The sequence below is a fragment of the Filicampus tigris genome, chromosome 8 (assembly GCF_054856515.1).
Source record: "Filicampus tigris isolate MCC_2025a chromosome 8, RoL_Ftig_1.0, whole genome shotgun sequence".
In the NCBI taxonomy this organism is placed as follows: domain Eukaryota; kingdom Metazoa; phylum Chordata; class Actinopteri; order Syngnathiformes; family Syngnathidae; genus Filicampus; species Filicampus tigris.
Genome location: NC_141224.1, coordinates 27,336,492 through 27,353,043, shown reverse-complemented (window position 1 = coordinate 27,353,043; position 16,552 = coordinate 27,336,492). Strand labels below are relative to the sequence as shown.

Here is a 16,552-nt window from a genome sequence, read left to right as displayed (position 1 = left end):
GAGGTCTCCCCAGTGCGTTGGCCATCTTGTTCCGGGACATTAGCTAGACTGGGGATACTCACCCGGAGGTCTCCCCAGTTCGGTGACCATGTTGGGCAGGGACATTAGCTAGACTGGGTATTCTCACCCTGAAGTCTCCCCAGTGCGGTGGCCATTTTGGTCAGGGACATTAGCTAGACTGGGGATTCTCACCCTGAAGTCTCCCCAGAGCGGCGACCATCTTGGGCTGGAAAATTAGATACATTGGGGATATTCACCCATTGGTTTTCCCAGCGCGGTGGCCATCTTGGACAGGGATATTAGCTAGACTGGGGATACTCACCCTGAGGTCTACCCAGTGCGGTGACCATCTTGGGCAGGGACATTAGCTAGACTAGGGATTCTTATATCGAGGTCTCCCCAGTGCGGCGGCCATCTTGGGATGGACATAGTTAGACTGGTGATATTCACCCCAAGGTCACTCCGGTGCGGCAGTCATCTTGGACAGGGACATTAGCGAGACTGGGGATACCTACCCCTAGGTCTCCCCAGTGTGGCGGCAATCTCGGGGGGGGGACCAAAAATCAACATGAAGTGACCCATATTCAAAAGGAAGTAAACCCAAATTACCCGGAAATTAACCGGAAGTGACCTTAGTTGCTCGAAGTGACCCAAATGACCAAGAAATGGACTGGAAGTGACCCAAATAACCCGGAAATGGACCAGAAGTGACCCAAATGACCTGGAAAAGAACCGGGAGTGACCCAAATGACCTGGAAATGGACCGGAAGTGACTCAAATGATCCGGAAATGAACTGGAAGTGACCCAAATAACCTGGAAATGAACCGGAAGTGACCCAAATTATACGGAAATCAGCTGAAAGTGACCCAAATGACCTGGAAATGGACCGAAAGTGACCCAAATGACCCAGAGGTGACCTGAATGACCGGAAATGGACCGGAAGTGTCCCAAATGACCCGGAAATTGACCAGATTTGACCCAAGTGACTCATAAAATGGACTAGAAGTGACATAATTGACCCGGAAATGGGCCGGAGGTGACCCAAATGACTCGGAAATGGACTGGAAGTGACCAAAATGACCCGGAAATGACCCGGAACTGTTTCAAATGACCCGGAAATGAACCTAAATATACTCAAATTAGCCAGAAATGAACTGGAAGTGACACAGAAGTGACCCAGACTACCTGGAAGTTACCTGGAAGTTACTTGTATCCTTCTTCATTTCTTACTCCCCTTCTGTGTTTTCTATCCTCATCCAGGCCATTGTACATCATTCGATATTATTAAACCTAATTCAACTACATTCCACTTCATACAGCATTATATAACCTCAATTCACTTAATTTTGCTTCATTTCATATCATTCATCTTCATTCAACTTCATTCAACTACATATCACTTCATACAACTCATATTGGTTCAGCTTTTCAACACACCTGTAATTCATACTTCCCTAAAATTCAAATTTTTAAACTTTAAAAAAAACATCACATTCGTCACTCAGTCCCACTTCCACATTCAACACTTCCGTTTTACAGCCTTCCAGTTAGGTCCTTGATGGTCTTGTGGTACACACGCTGAGTTGTGTGCAGGCAGCATTGGATCGATTCCCCCTCATTCCAAAACATCCCACAATTTTTCATAGAGCACATTCAGCTTCATCCCACTTGATTCAACTTTATTCAGTATCATTCAAATTTATTTAGTATCATTCAACTTAATTCCCCATTATTCAACTTCAGCATCATTCCGCTGAATTCAATTTCATTCAGTATCATTCAACTTTATTCAGTATCATTCAACTTTATTTCACTTTTTTCGCCTTCCTTTGCCTTCACACGCAATTTCTCCAGAAATTGCATTCTCTACTTATTCTTTTTCTATTTTATTCCTCACACTTTTCTGGTGTTCTTCTACTTCCACATTTTTCAACTGATTCTCGCCGTTCCAACTTCAATGTATTCCAAAAATTCACGGCAACATGGGGTCCTTATTATTAATTCAAAAAAATTATAGTTCCCCCAATATACCCTGTTTTTCACCCCCTAAAAAAATTCATTAATTCATTCATTTCCAATGGCATATTCAACATTTCCCATTTCCACCATCCCAATTTAAAATTCACAAGATTCAACTAATTCAACTCACATTGGTAAAGCTATTTAACACAGCCACAATTCCTCTTTCCCCAAAATTCAACTTATTCAGCCGTGAAAAACCCACAAAATTCCACCATTCATTTCCATTGCGTTATTCAACAATTCACATTTACATCATTCCAATTTGATATTCACAACATTCATCTCATTCAACTCATATTAGTCAAGGTTTTCAACACACCCAAAATTCCTATTTCCAACACATTCAACTCCATCCATCCATCCATCCATTATCTATACCGCTTATCCTCACAAGGGTCGCGGGGCGTGCTGGAGCCTATCCCAGCTGTCTTTGGGCAGTAGGCGGGGGACACCCTGAATTGGTTGCCAGCCAATCGCAGGGCACACAAAGACAAACATCCGCACTCACAATCACACCTAGGGGCAATTTTAGAGAGTCCAATCAACTTACCATGCATGTTTTTGGAATGTGGGAGGAAACCGGAGTACCCGGAGAAAACCCACGCAGGCACGGGGAGAACATGCAAACTCCACACAGGGAGGCCGGGGCTGGGATCGAACCCACGACCTCTGAACTGTGAGGCGGACGTGCTAACCAGTCGACCACCATGCCGCCCCACATTCAACTCATTCACCCTTAAAAAATAAAACCCACAAAAAAATCAACTATTCACCATTCATTTCCATTGGCACATTAAACTCTTTATATTTACACCATTCCAATTTCCAGAAATTCAAGTCATTCAAGTCATTCAACTCACATACAGTTTTTCAACACCCCCAAAATTCCTACATTCCACCTATTCAACTCATTCACACTTAAAAAACCCACAAAAAAATCAAGTATTTACCATTCACTTCCATTGAATCGTGCGGCGGCCATCTTGGGCATGTTGTTCAACAGTATTGGGACACCCAAAATTGTCATCCCCAGGTGTCCCTAATGAAGGGGCCATGTTGTTCAAAAGTATTGGGACAGCCAGAATTTTCATCCCCAGTTGCCCCTAATGAAGCGGCCATGTTTTTCAAAAGTACTGGGGCACCCAGAATTTTCATCCCTAGGTGTGCGCAGTGAAGCGGCCATGTTGTTCAAAAGTATTGGGACACAGAATTTTCATCGCCAGATGTCCCTAATGAAGCGGCCATGTTGTTCAAAAGTATTGGGACACCCAGAATTTTCATCCCCAGGTGCCCCTAATGAAGCGGCCATTTTGTTAAAAAATATTGGGACACTTGAATTTTCATCCCCAGGTGCCCCTTATGAAGCGGCTATGTTTTTCAAAAGAATTGAGGCACCCAGAATTCTCATCCCCAGGTGTGCCTAATGAAGCGGCCATGTTGTTAAAAGTATTGGGACATCCAGAATTTTAATTCCCAGGTGTCCCTAATGAAGCGGCCATGTTGTTCAAAAGTCTTGGGACACCCACAATTTTCATCCCCAGGTGTGCCTAATGAAGCGGCCATGTTGTTCAAAATATTGCGACACACAGAATTTTCATCTCCAGGTGTCCCTAATGCGGCGGCCATTTATAAAAAAAATATTGAGGTACCCAGAATTTTCATCCCCAGATGTGCCTAATGAAGCGGCTACGTTGTTCAAAAGTATTGGAACACCCCAATTTTTCATCCCCAGGTGTCCCTAATGAAGTGGCCATTTTGTTAAAAAATATTGGGACACCCCGATTTCTCATCCGCAGGTTCCGTCCTTCCCGAGATTCCTTCCTTCCTTCCTTCCTTCCTTGCTTCCTAGTGTCCTTTCTTCCTCATAACTTTCCTTCCTACTATTTTGTATTCTTACTTAGTTTTTCTTTCTTGCTTGTTTTCCTTGCTATCTTGGTTCCTTTCTTCCTCCCTTCCTTTGATTCCGTCATTCTTTGTTTTCCTTATTTTTTTTCACTGACTTCCTTCTTTCATTGTTTTTCCTTACTTCCTCTTTTCTTGTTTCCCTTCGGATTATTTTCAAGGTCATTCAACTTCATTCAACTTCATTCCAACGCATTCTGAGGTTTCCATTCAGCTTCCTTTGCCCTCACACGCAATTTCTCCAGGAATTGCATTATCTATTTTAAATTGTTATGTACAGCAGCGCGAAGAAGACGCGAAGTTCTTGTGGCTGCACTTTATGGGTCTCATATGCCTCTCTGAAATGTGAGTCTTCAAAGTGGATGATGGTGATCAGTGGGGGATGGTCATCACCCACTTTAGAGACAAACCAGTGTCCTCTTTGGAGATGACGACAGAAGTCTCTTTAGGCTTTGTGGACTGTCCGACATGGGGAACTGTCAATAATTGTTAAATGTTTTCTGTGCATGAAGCACAGGTACAATGAAATATCACAAGGTGTCTTCCCCTGAATGTTAAAATTTGATTTTAAATGGAATCTCTGCATTATAATCCCACAGGCCTTCAATCTGCTTCATAGTACACCTGTGCAGCCATGGAACACCAGGCTGTGGATGATGACATCTGCATCCTCAAACATGAGACAGCCTACACTGCTGCGGGAGAGAGACCTGTATCGGTGTGTGCTGGCGATGAATCTGTAGCTTCTCATTTTGCCCTCGTCACAGCCTATGAAGACATCAAAAAGCGACTGAGAGAGACTGAGCGAGATAATACTTTCCTTAGGAAACGAGTTAAGCAGCTGGAGGATAAGGTATGGATGCAATGCAATGTTGAAGTCAGGCTTGCAAAGGGTTGGATAATTTCTGGTAAATCTATGGAAAGTTTCAGGTAAAATCCATGGGAAGTTAAACTAAAATTTTGAAAATAACAAGCATAAACAAACTGTTTTATTCTTAAAAAGACATACATCCAAAGCAACTTAGTTAAGAAGCATTTCAAAAGATGTATTTTAAGTTGAACTTAATCATGTGCTAATTAACCACGTGGCCCCTCCGATTCAAAAATGAAGATAAAATAAAAGCATGCCACACCCAACAAAACCAACAAAAGCCCACTCTAAATGTTACGTAGAAGAGCCCATCCCCGATCAAAAGTGCCCCATTCAACATGCAAATAAACAAGCATCTTCCCTCAAGCTTCTCAAGCCTAGCCTCTGCCATCCATCCATCCTAACATCAATTCACTTCTGCTTTTCCGGGGTCGTATTGCGGGGTCAACAGCTTTAGCAGAAAAGCCCAGACTTCCCCGTCTTTTCCAGAGGGGAGCGGGCGGGTGCCGATGTGTTCTCAGGCCAGCCGGGAGACATAGTCCATCCATCTTGTCCTGGGTCTTCGCAGGGGTCTCCTCCCAGTCTCCTAGTTGGGCATTCCCCGAAACACCTCACCAGGCAAGTGTCCAGTCGACATCCTAATCAGACGATCAAGCTACCTCGTCTGGCTCCTTTCAATGTGGAGGAGCAGCGGCTCGACTCTGTTCCTCCCGGATGACCAAGCTTCTCACCCTATCTCTAAGAGAGAGCCTGGACACCCTGCGGAGGAAACTCATTTGGGCCGATCGTATCCGTGATCTTGTTCTTTCGGTCACGACCCACAGCTCGTGACCATAGGTGAGGGTAGGAACGTCGATTGACCGGTAAATTGAGAGGTTTGCCTTTTGGCTCAGCTCTTTCTTCACCATGACAGACCGATACTAGGGCCCAATGCCCATACCATCCCTTACGTCTCGTCTTGTCCCTTAGCCCTAGATTTACACTTTGACAATAACCAAGAAGTGTCCTAATGCTGTGCTTTAGGGGTAGGATCACAGACAAGGGGAGTAGGACCCTACAAGACAAACACAGACCCCAACCTCTCTCGACAACAGAATTCTTCACTCTCTGCTCCCTCTGCAACAGGCAACAACAACATTGGCAAGCGAAAAGAAAAGGGAAACATGCATTTCAGTAATATTTATTGACTTTCATGGTAATGGCATTTGTGATTTGATTTGATGTTACAGTACAGTACTGAATATACATTGGTCTTCTGAGTTCTTAGTAAACGCTCACTATAGAGCTGGTTGCTGGACCCAAATAGCAACACTGATGCTAGTGACAAATTGGTTTTCATACTAATGACACTTGTTATTTTATTAGATACTTTCGTACGATTACCTGTGTTTTAAAGTTGTTGGTAAATGCTCCCTATAGAGCTGTCTTACACACGATCGTAGCAAAATAGTTGCACAACCGCTGTTGCTTCTGAATACCGTGACAAATTGAATTTCATTGTAATGATACTTGAGATTTTATTAGATATTCTATACATCAATATAATCAGCAATGCTTTAAGTTGTTGGTAAACACTCACTACAGAGCTGGGGTCCGTTTCACATAGCAGGTTTAGTGAAAACTCAGAGTCTGGTAACTAGGGATGTGCGCGACTAGTTGTTTAACCGTCGACGATTTATTAAACGTTTTGTATTTTAATAGTCGGTTAAACACGGCATTAAGTATCACGCATCTTGTTCCACACGCCTCTGCCTCTGCCTCGGCCTCGGCCTCTGTAAACATGCTGAGCACAAAGAGAGAGAATTGCTCCCTCCCCTCTAAAAAAAATCCTATTTTGTTTGTGTAAGCGTTCATATTACATTAAAAATGCGACATCTGTCTTGTCTGCTGTATGAACACATGCGTCGTCAAAGTGGCCCGCCTGCGCAGAAGAAGAGACGACGTCACACCCGACGTTGTGTTTGCGGAAGTAAATGTGGTCCAGCGTGTCGGGGCATTCAAGCGATTAGATAGCAGGTAGAAATAAATACAGTATTTGGGGCAAATTATGAGGCAAGGCTTTATTATCTCATTTCATGGAGACGTCACTAACGATGACGTCACGTCATAACCGTGTGTGAAAAAATCAATCTATCTGAGCCGTGGCTGAATTACTTCGATTGCTATAAATGTCCACTTTATGCTTCACGTTTCAAGTGGGATTAAATTAAAGTAAAATATAAGATCAATAGTGTTCCTCAAAACAACTTTGCAGATTCGATCCCCCTGCTGCCAGCACCAACCGTCCGCCTGCACGGAGCGCATCTTGGGCTCGTCAATGTCGTATACAGTGTATGCGACGTGGCCGTTCAGACCGCGAACGCATTGGAAAAGATCGGATACGTATCCGATCTAGGACCACATATGAAAGCGACCCAGGTCGCATTTGAAAAAATCTGAATTGAGCCGTTCAGACTGTCATAAAAAAATCAGATCTGGGTGGCATTTGCCTGCGGTGTGAACCTAGCCTTAGAGGAAAGACACACAGCTGAAAACTTGGCTGCTCTCCTGCGGAGTGTGATGGGTATGTGGGCACTACAAAATAAAGTCGTCGCCTGTGTGCATGATAATGCAGCTAACATGGTGGTAGCGAATGAGACCCTGCTGGACTGGGAGTCGGTACCATTACTCATTACATTATTCATAATAAATGGCATGCATTGCTTTGGAATGGAAAATTTATCAGAAATGTATTTATCTTTCAATTGTTCACCTTTATTCAGTCAATTGTTGTTACAAAGATATAATTTAAATTAAAAAACTGTCCTGAATGTTTGGGCCAAAATAGACCCTAAATACACACAACATTTGCATTTTAAACTTTGAATTCAATATGTATTAAAATTCAAGTATTTTTCCTAGACTAGTCGACTAGTTGCAAATGAAATTTGAGACTAGTCGGCGTGCAAATTAGTTGAAATTCCCATCCCTACTGGTAACCCTGACATGAGGGAAACTCTTGAGTTTCCATATCAAAAAGGGAGGTAACTCAAACCAGAGAAAGAGGGGTAACTCTAGCTGATATATTTCAGAGAGAGGTAACATAAGCTCACGGTCTGTTACCGCAGTAACAGACTCTCTGAACCTAACCTGTTCAGAACCACATTTAACTCAATGAACCTTGAGTTTCTCTCTGTCTCAGCCCTCTTTCAGAGCCACACACTCCATTTCATTTCCTCTTTCATTCCATTCGCAGGCGAGTTTTGGTGAAGACTCGTTCTGCCGTCTGTCATTGCAAAAAAATTGGAGTCGGTGTATGAGAAGTCCATTAGGCACAGTATCACTGAAAAAAGTTTGTTGAATTTACTCAATTTTATTTCTTCAAGTGGTTGCACAAAAAATATAATCATCTGGATTAAGATCATTTTTTAAAGTAGATATACAGGGTTTTTCCTGGCGCCGATTGAGGCAGAGGTGATCCTGACCATGCACCATGAAGTGCGTATAAACTGTTAATTCAACTGACTAGCTTTCTTTTAAAAAGGAACATAGAGTTCCGTCAAAATCAGCGTAGTTTTATTTGCCCGTTGCTGTGGTGGCAGCCACAGTCGCTGCTCGGGCCCTAACTAGAGCTGCAAGCAGCTATAAAGGGCCCTCGCAGCCCTGGATACGTTGGAGTACCGGCACGTCAGGATGCTCGCACATTGGAACTGAATAATCGAAATTATCACGTGAATCAAGTTACAGCAGGTTTTGTAGTCAAGGTGAGTCCAAACTTTAAAGTAAATTCAAAATGGTGGACTTCCTCTTTGGTATAGCATATGGCTCCAAGAGGCTTTTTTGTAGGTCTCTTCCTGTTTCATATACTACCAAATTTTCGTAGATGTAGGTCAAGCGTACAAACGGGGCCACTTTTAAAAAATATTCTAAGGGGCGGTTGTGAGCCATCTTTTAAAGATTGCACAATTTAAAAATTAATTATTGATTCATTTACCAGGCCTTCTATGTTTGCAACGTTTCATGACTTTTCGTGCATGTTTACATTCTTAAAATCAGCATTGTTTTATTGCCAAACTGGCCGTTACCGCTGGCAACCGCTTTTTGCGAAAAATCTCAAATTTCATGTTTTAACATCATGAAGGCCTAAAACACTCTTCCGAGCAAATATGAGGGCGATCTGGCTAACCTGCCAGGAGAGAAACATGAAAGAATTAAACATGTACTTCATTTAGCCAGTAGGCGGCACTCCCACTACGATGAAAAGTTAGTTCGTAGATGTCTTCAGGTGTAGACTGTCATCAAATGTGTGACATTTGGACACGATATTATCATGTGGATCACATTACAGCTGCTCAGTCGGAGCCAGGAAAAGTCAAAAGTCAATGTGATGCCGAATTGTAAAGTAAATTCAAAACGGCGGACTTCCTGTTATGTTTAGCACATGGCTCCAAGAGACTTTTTTGTAGGTCTTGACCTGTTGCATATACCACCAAATTTTCGTAGATATAGGTGAAACATACAACCGGGGCTGATTTTTTTAAAAAAAATTCTAAGGGGCGCTAGTGAGCCATTTTTTAAACAATTGCGATGTAAAATTAAAAAAAAAAAAGGATTTCACAAGTGCTGATGTGTGTCCAAAATTTCGTGAGAATTCATGCATGTTTAGTCAAAATCAGCGTAGTTTTATTTGCCCGTTGCCGTGGTGGCAGCCACAGTCGCTGCTCGGTCCCTAACTAGAGCTGCAAGCAGCTATAAAGGGCCTTCGCAGCCCTGACAACGTTGGGATACATGCACGTTGGATTGGTCGCACATCGGAATTGGAATTTTTTTTTAAATGAAGAACATCAGATTAAAAGTCATTTTGATCAAATATGACCTCTACAAAAGGCCAAAAATTAGGCAAATTCAAATTAGAAATTTAGTGTCGGGCTTCGAGGGTTTTTTGTCGGTCTTGGGCTGTTACATGTGCCTCCAACCTTTGCTAGAACTTGGTGACACGTACAATAAGGGCTGCTGTTTGGCCCATCAGTTGTTGCCCCAGGTCTTAAGATGGTATATCCGAAGTTTGAAGTCAATCGAATGAATCCTCTGGGACATTGTTGAAAAAGTGTACCCCCTGTAAATGTATGTAATGTATGTAAATATGCAATTATGTGTCATAGTATATCAATGTAGTAAATACACAAATATTTTTTTAACCCAAAAATGTTTAGAATTTTGTACTAATGTACATGTTCTTTGTACATAAATGTAAGATTATATGTAAATATTTTTCCAAATTTTTGCTAGACACTTAACTGCTTCAAACAGAGACTGAGGGGTTAGCAATATGGCGTCTCATCCGGAAGGGTTGGAGAACAGGTACTTATGCTGTGAACATAGCTGCGGACCTGCAGGAACCTAAAGAAATGATTACGAGGTACTGTATATCAAATTTTGTCACGTCAAGTCAAGTTGTTCAAAGGTTGCAAATGTGTTATGTCTAGATCTCGAAGTCTTCCGACACCTCTGTTGAACCAAAGAACGAGCATTATCGACCATAGATGACTGAAAGGCAGGGTTAGTCGCAATCAGAGCAGAGAATGAGCCTGTCTGAAGACCGATATGACGCAGAAACTGATTCCAAATCTTCAGCATCACCTGAACACAAATATTTGGCGTAAAAGATATAAATGGGTTTGTAACAGGAGTGGACCAAGGAAGACAATGATGTAGGTTTAGATGAAGCTGCCTCCATCTCCAACCACACTGGGAGTGGAATCATATATGTGCTTGGCATCCAGTATTGAATGGTCTTAAGATTTGCTGCCCAATAGTAAAACCTGAAATTTGCGAGTGCAAGACCACCGTCAGCTCTACATCCCTGCAAAAATTGCCTCCATATCCTCGGGGTCCTATTGTCCCAAACAAAAGACAATATAAGACTATCTAACTTCTTAAAAAAGGCCTGAGTAAGAAAAATGGGAAGACATTGAAAGAGATTAAGAAATTTAGGTAAGATGTTCATCTTAATTGAATTAACCTGTGCAATCAGTGAGAGCCGGAGCAGAGACCAGCGTTCCAAATCCTCTTTCACACAAGTAAAAAGTGGAAGAAAATTTCCCCGAAAAAGAGCCTCAAACCTGTCGGTAACGTTGCACACCACGATAGTAGGGGTGTAAATCTCTCCATTAAAGACAATTCGATACGCATCTCGATACATGGGGTGTGATTCGGTTCAAGGACGGTTCGATTTTTAAGTGGAACGATTCGATTCAGTTCGATTCTATGACTACGATTCGATTCAGTTTGAACCAGTGTAGAGATGGCACGATTATTTGATCAATCTACAACTTTCCATTATAAAATTAATTGATAATCATTTTGATATGATTAACAGCCTAGATACCTTAATTTAAAATGATAAATATTCTTGGAATTAGTACATTTGCTTTTACTTTGGAAAGCGTGATCAAGTGCAATTGGCTGGGGACCAGTTAAGGGTGTACCGCATCCCGCGCCTCTTGTGATGATAAGCCGTTAAAACATTTTTTTGCATTTTTTGACATTTTATAGAACAAACCAGTAACTGAATCATAATTTCTTTGTGCTTTTTCTGCACTGACAATCAATTAATCAAGGACTAGAAAATGTATATTTGCATGTTTTTGTCATCTTTATTAACAGATCTCCAAAGCCCAAAATGTTCAAGTTAATTCAATGCAATTTAACAACAGATCTGTGAAGACTCAGATCAAGGCACAACAAGCTGGTGAAGAACAACATTTCAAGACATTCTTTATACATATTTCCATGAAAAGAGAAACTAAGACAGCTAACTGTAAGCAGATTGTCTTGTAAAATTCTGTTTTATCTACTTCATAAAACCCTCCAGTAGAAACTAAGAGTGCATTTGTTTTTTTAAAGTGCCAAAGGTCGACTAAATATATATTTTTAAATAACTAAAATAATTACATCTCACTCATTTTCCATTTGTTTTCATTCTTACGAGAGCTCCCAAAAGCCAAAAATATTCTGTGTAGCCTCAGACAAGCCTCAGCTCCCAGTTGGTAGAGATATGGTGTGCTTTGATTGTCACATAGGACTAAATAGCACACGATGCCCAGGCATCAGTGGTGATTGCCACTCATTGTGCATTGAACAGCTGCTCTTTGGCTTCATCCTTAACTTGGTTGTACAACTCTGGCACGCACTTGTTAGTGAATTGCTGTCGAGTCGGTATGGTGTAACGGGGCTCTAATATTTTTATCAAGTCCCGAAAGCCCTCATTCTCCACAACAGAGTATGGTCGTAAATCTTTAACAATAAACCGAGTTATTGAGGCCTTTCCTCTCACTGAGTTGTAGGTGAGTTTCGGTTGGAAGAAATCCTGTAGGTTTGCGTCTTTTTCTGTACGTGTATTTAGTGTTAGCTGTGCTAGATTCCTCGTCAAATCCATGCCTCCTCACAAATGAATGCGTAGCTTTGTCCTACTACTAGTGTACTTTAGCGCAGTTTTACAGTCTTTGCATATGGTGACGGTTTTTATCCAGAAATACATTCTTTTTATAAAATACGAATTTCTTCCATACTTTGGATTCTTGCCCGAGCGTTGTGAATATTGTCCAAGTCTGCCATTACTCCACTCATTCCCTCACAAACTTGAAGCGCTGTCTGATGTAACAGCGACAAGTCTCGCGTGAAATTGAAAGAGGGATATGCAGTCGTCACAAGCTAGTGTATGACCTCTTATGACGAATGAGAATAATGGATCACGTTTTCCTTGCCCGGACGCGGGTCACCGGGGCCCCCCTCTAGAGCCAGGCTTGGAGGTGGGGCTCGATGGCGAGCGCCTGGTGGCCGGGCCAGTACTCGTGGGGCCCGGCTGGGCTCAGCCCGAAAAGGCAACGTGGGTCCTCCTTCCCATGGGCTCACCGCTGGTGGGAGGGGCCATAGGGGTCGGGTGCTGTGCAAGCTGGGCCGCGGTTATAGGCAGGGACCTTGGCGGTCCGATCCCTGGCAACAGAAACTTGCTCTTGGGACATGGAATGTCACCTCTCTGGCAGGGAAGCTGAGGCTGAGAAGTTCCGACTAGATATAGTCGGGCTCAGCTCCACACATAGCTTGGGCTCTGGTACCAGTACTCTCGAGAGGGGGGGGACACTCTTCCACTCTGGAGTTACCCAAGGTGAGAGGCGTCGTGCAGGTGTGCGCCTGTACATTGGGGTTTACCCCGGTGGACGAGAGGGTAGCTTCCCTCCGCCGTGGGTGGGGGGGACGGGTCCTGACTGTTGTTTGCGCTTATGCATCAAACAGCAGTGCAGAGTACCCACCCTTTTTAGAGTCCTTGGAGGGTCTGCTGGATAGCGCTCCACCTTGAGGACTTCAATGCTCACGTGGGCAATGACAGTGAGACCTGGAAGGGCGTGTTTGGGAGGAACTTATAGTTGTATCAACGGATTTGTGGCCGCATGTTTTGGACACTTGGGTGAAGAGAGGGGGGGAGCTGTCAACTGATCACCATCTGCTGGTGAGTTGGCTCCGATAGTGGGGGAAGATGCCGGTCCGACCTGGCAGACCCAAAAGTTAGCTGGGAACGTCTGGCAGAATCCCCTGTCAGAAGGAGTTTAAACTCCCCCCTCCGGCAGAACTTTGCCCACATCCCGAGGGAGGCGGGGGACATCGAGTCCGAGTGGACCATGTTTCGTGTCTCCATTGTTGAGGCGGCCGATCAGAGCTATGGCCGCAAGGCCTGTCGTGGCGGCAATCCCTGAACCCGCTGGTGGACACCAGCGCTAAGGGATGCTGTCCAGCTGAAGAAGCAGTCCTATCGGGCCTTTTTGGCCTGCGGGACTCCGGAGGCAGCAGACAGGTACCGGCTGGCCAAGCGGAATGCAGCTTTGGCGGTTGCTGAGGCAAAAACTCGGTGTGGGAGGAGTTCAGTGAGGCCATAGAAAATGACTTCCGGACGGCTTCGAGGAAATTCTGGTCCACCATCCGGCGTCTCAGGAGAGGAAATCAGTGCACCATTAACACAGTTTGTAGTGGAGATGGGTTGCTGCTGACCTCAACTCGCGACGTTGTGGGTCAGTGGGGAGAATACTTCGAAGACCTCCTCAATTCCACCGACACGCCTTCCACTGAGGAAGCACAGCCTGGAGACTCTGAGGTGGGCTCTCCTATCTCTGGGGATGAAGTAACCGAGGTAGTCAAAAAGCTCCTTGGTGGCAAAGCCCCAGGGGTGGATGTGATCCGCCCGGAGTTATTAAAGGCTCTGGATGTTGAGGGGCTGTCATGGTTGACACGCCTCTACAACATTGTAGACAGTGCCTCTGGACTGGCAGACCGGGGTGGTGGTCCCCCTTTTTAAGACCGGGGACCGGAGGGTGTGCTCCAATTATAGAGGGATCACACTCCTCAGCCTCCCTGGTAAGGTCTATTCAGGGGTGCTAGAAAGGAGGGTCCGTTGGGAGGTCGAATCTCTGATTTAGGAGGGGCAATGTGGTTTTTGTCCTGGCCTGGCCGTGGAACAGTGGACCAGCTCTACACCCTCAGCGGGGTCCTCGAGGGTGCATGGGAGTTAGCCCAACCAGTCTACATGTGCTTTGTGGACTTCGACCATGTTCCTCGTGAGTTCTGTGGGGGGTGCTTCGGGAGTACGGGGTACCGAGCCCCCTGAAAAGGGCTGTTTGGTCCCTGTACCACCGATGTCAGAGTTTGGCCCGCATTGCCGGCAGTAAGTCAGATTCGTTTCCGGTGAGGGTTGGACTCCGCCAAGGCTGCCCTTTGTCACCGATTCTGTTCATAACTTTTATGGACAGAATTTCTAGGCGCAGCCGAGGTGTCGAGGGGGTCCGGTTTGGTGGCTTCAGTATTGCATCTCTGATTTTTGCAGATGATGTGGTACTGTTGGCTTCTTTAAGTCGTGATCTCCTCGGTTCGTAGCCGAGTGTGAAGCGGTCGGAATGAAAATCAGCACCTCCAAATCTGAGACCATGGTCCTCTGTCAGAAAAGGGTGGCGTGCCCTCTCCAGGTTGGGGATGGGATTCTGCCCCAAATATCTTGGGGTCTTGTTCGCGAGTGAGGGTAGGATGGAATGGGAGATCAACAGGCGGATCAGTGCAGCGTCTGCTGTGATGCGGACCCGGTATTAAATTCCCTATTGATTACAAGTGGATCAAGTGAAGTTCCAGAAGTTACACGAATTTCAGGAATTTGGCCCGACACTACTTGACTACGGAGCTTGTGGGCTAACAATTTACTTTATTTGTCGCCTTGTTCGAATCCGAAGCCACATCTTGTACCAAAGTCTCATTAATAAAGTCCACCACGTGCACCGGATCATTGAACTTGTGTGTAGTGTTGTCTGAAAGAGTCAGTCTCAGAACCGCTGGCTACATGAGGCCGAATTTCACTCCCGGGTACGACCGTACTCGTTTCTTCACGGCGCCAAAGCTAGCCCGCTTCTTAGCCACCCAATGTAATCAGGAAAAATGGAGATCCTCCTTCCCTGATAGATGATTGGCGACATCTCACAGGATTTCTTCAATAATTCATTGCGAACATGAAAGAAGTGAACACGGATTACAAATGGACAATGTGGTTCTCCATCTATGGGTTTTTTACGGAGAGTACGTGCACGATCCAGCAGTGACCTCGCCGCAAAGCAGAGGAGCCCCTACAGCAACCGCGCCATGAAGTCAGTTGGCTGTGTGCCCTCCGACACCTCCGGCGCACCAATGAGGCGAATATTGTTTCTCTGCATCCTACTGTCCATGTCCTCACATTTATCACTGCGGTAGATCATCTTGATTTGCAGTGAGCTAACGCTAGACTCCATCTTAGTGATCCGGTCATCATTGTCCGTAGCACTTAAGTTTAGATAAGGTCGCTCCATATACCTCGAGTTTCTCTTGCATTCCCTCGACGTCCTTCATAAATTTGTCTTTCATCGACGACATTTACGACCTAATGTTGGTGGCCAAAAAGTCAATTTTGTCCAAGATGTCAGACATGAGGGTGCCAATAGTGGAATGCAAAAGTCCTACAGTCAGCCGTACAGCAACGTCCAGGTCAGCAGAGTCCAAAGTCGTATTTAGGGGCCCAGGCCTGCCTCGGCCTGTTTTAGTTGACACCGTTTTTGGACGGGTAGACGTCATTGTTCGGCAAGGGTTTTGGTGGTCGCTCAGTAAGACGTTACGATTCTTCAGACGTCAGTTAAATGAAAATGAACATAGTTTAACAAGTTTAAATGTATAGATATATGGTCACTAGCTCAGGAGCAGCGAGAAACGCGTCCTACTCCTTCCCCATCCAGGCCATGCCCCCCCCAAACCTTTTCCTGTGAGGGCCACATAACTCTTTCCTTCTTTGATGGGGGCCGGGGACAGTTTGTAACAGAAAAAGTGTGACGATCGCACGGGTACCAAAACGTCGACATTTATTGTTTTTATGAAAGCCACACATAACCAAATATTAGTAACCCTTTCTGGTATCTTCATAGAAAAAAGTCAGGATATAAATAATAACTCTATTAATGAAATAACACTATTTATGAAACAATAACCAAATAACCCTCTCTGGGATCTTCACAGAAAAAACTTAGGAAATAAACAACAATATTTGTGAAATAAAATTACACTATTTATGAAATCAATAAAACTCAACTAACCCTTTTTGGGTTCTCCACAAGAAAAAAAAGTCAGGAAATAACACTATTCGTGTAATAAATAACCATATAACTGTCTCTGGGTTCTTCATAGAAAAAACTCAAGAAATATATACTGTATTTTCTGGA

General features: G+C 44.2%; 1 protein-coding gene across 9 annotated transcripts in view; it reads left to right on the top strand.

The window, feature by feature from the left end:
• azi2 (5-azacytidine induced 2) overlaps positions 1-16,552 on the top strand; it is a 110,067-nt gene that overhangs the window by 11,671 nt on the left and 81,844 nt on the right. For all 9 annotated transcript variants that reach the window (XR_015087949.1, XM_086039002.1, XM_086039003.1 and 6 more), the window contains exon 2: positions 4,525-4,778. Coding sequence is in view for 8 of the 9 variants with exons in the window: in XM_086039002.1 (XP_085895128.1) it covers positions 4,560-4,778 (219 nt within the window). In the remaining variant the exon portion in view is untranslated. The remainder of the gene's footprint in view (positions 1-4,524; positions 4,779-16,552) is intronic.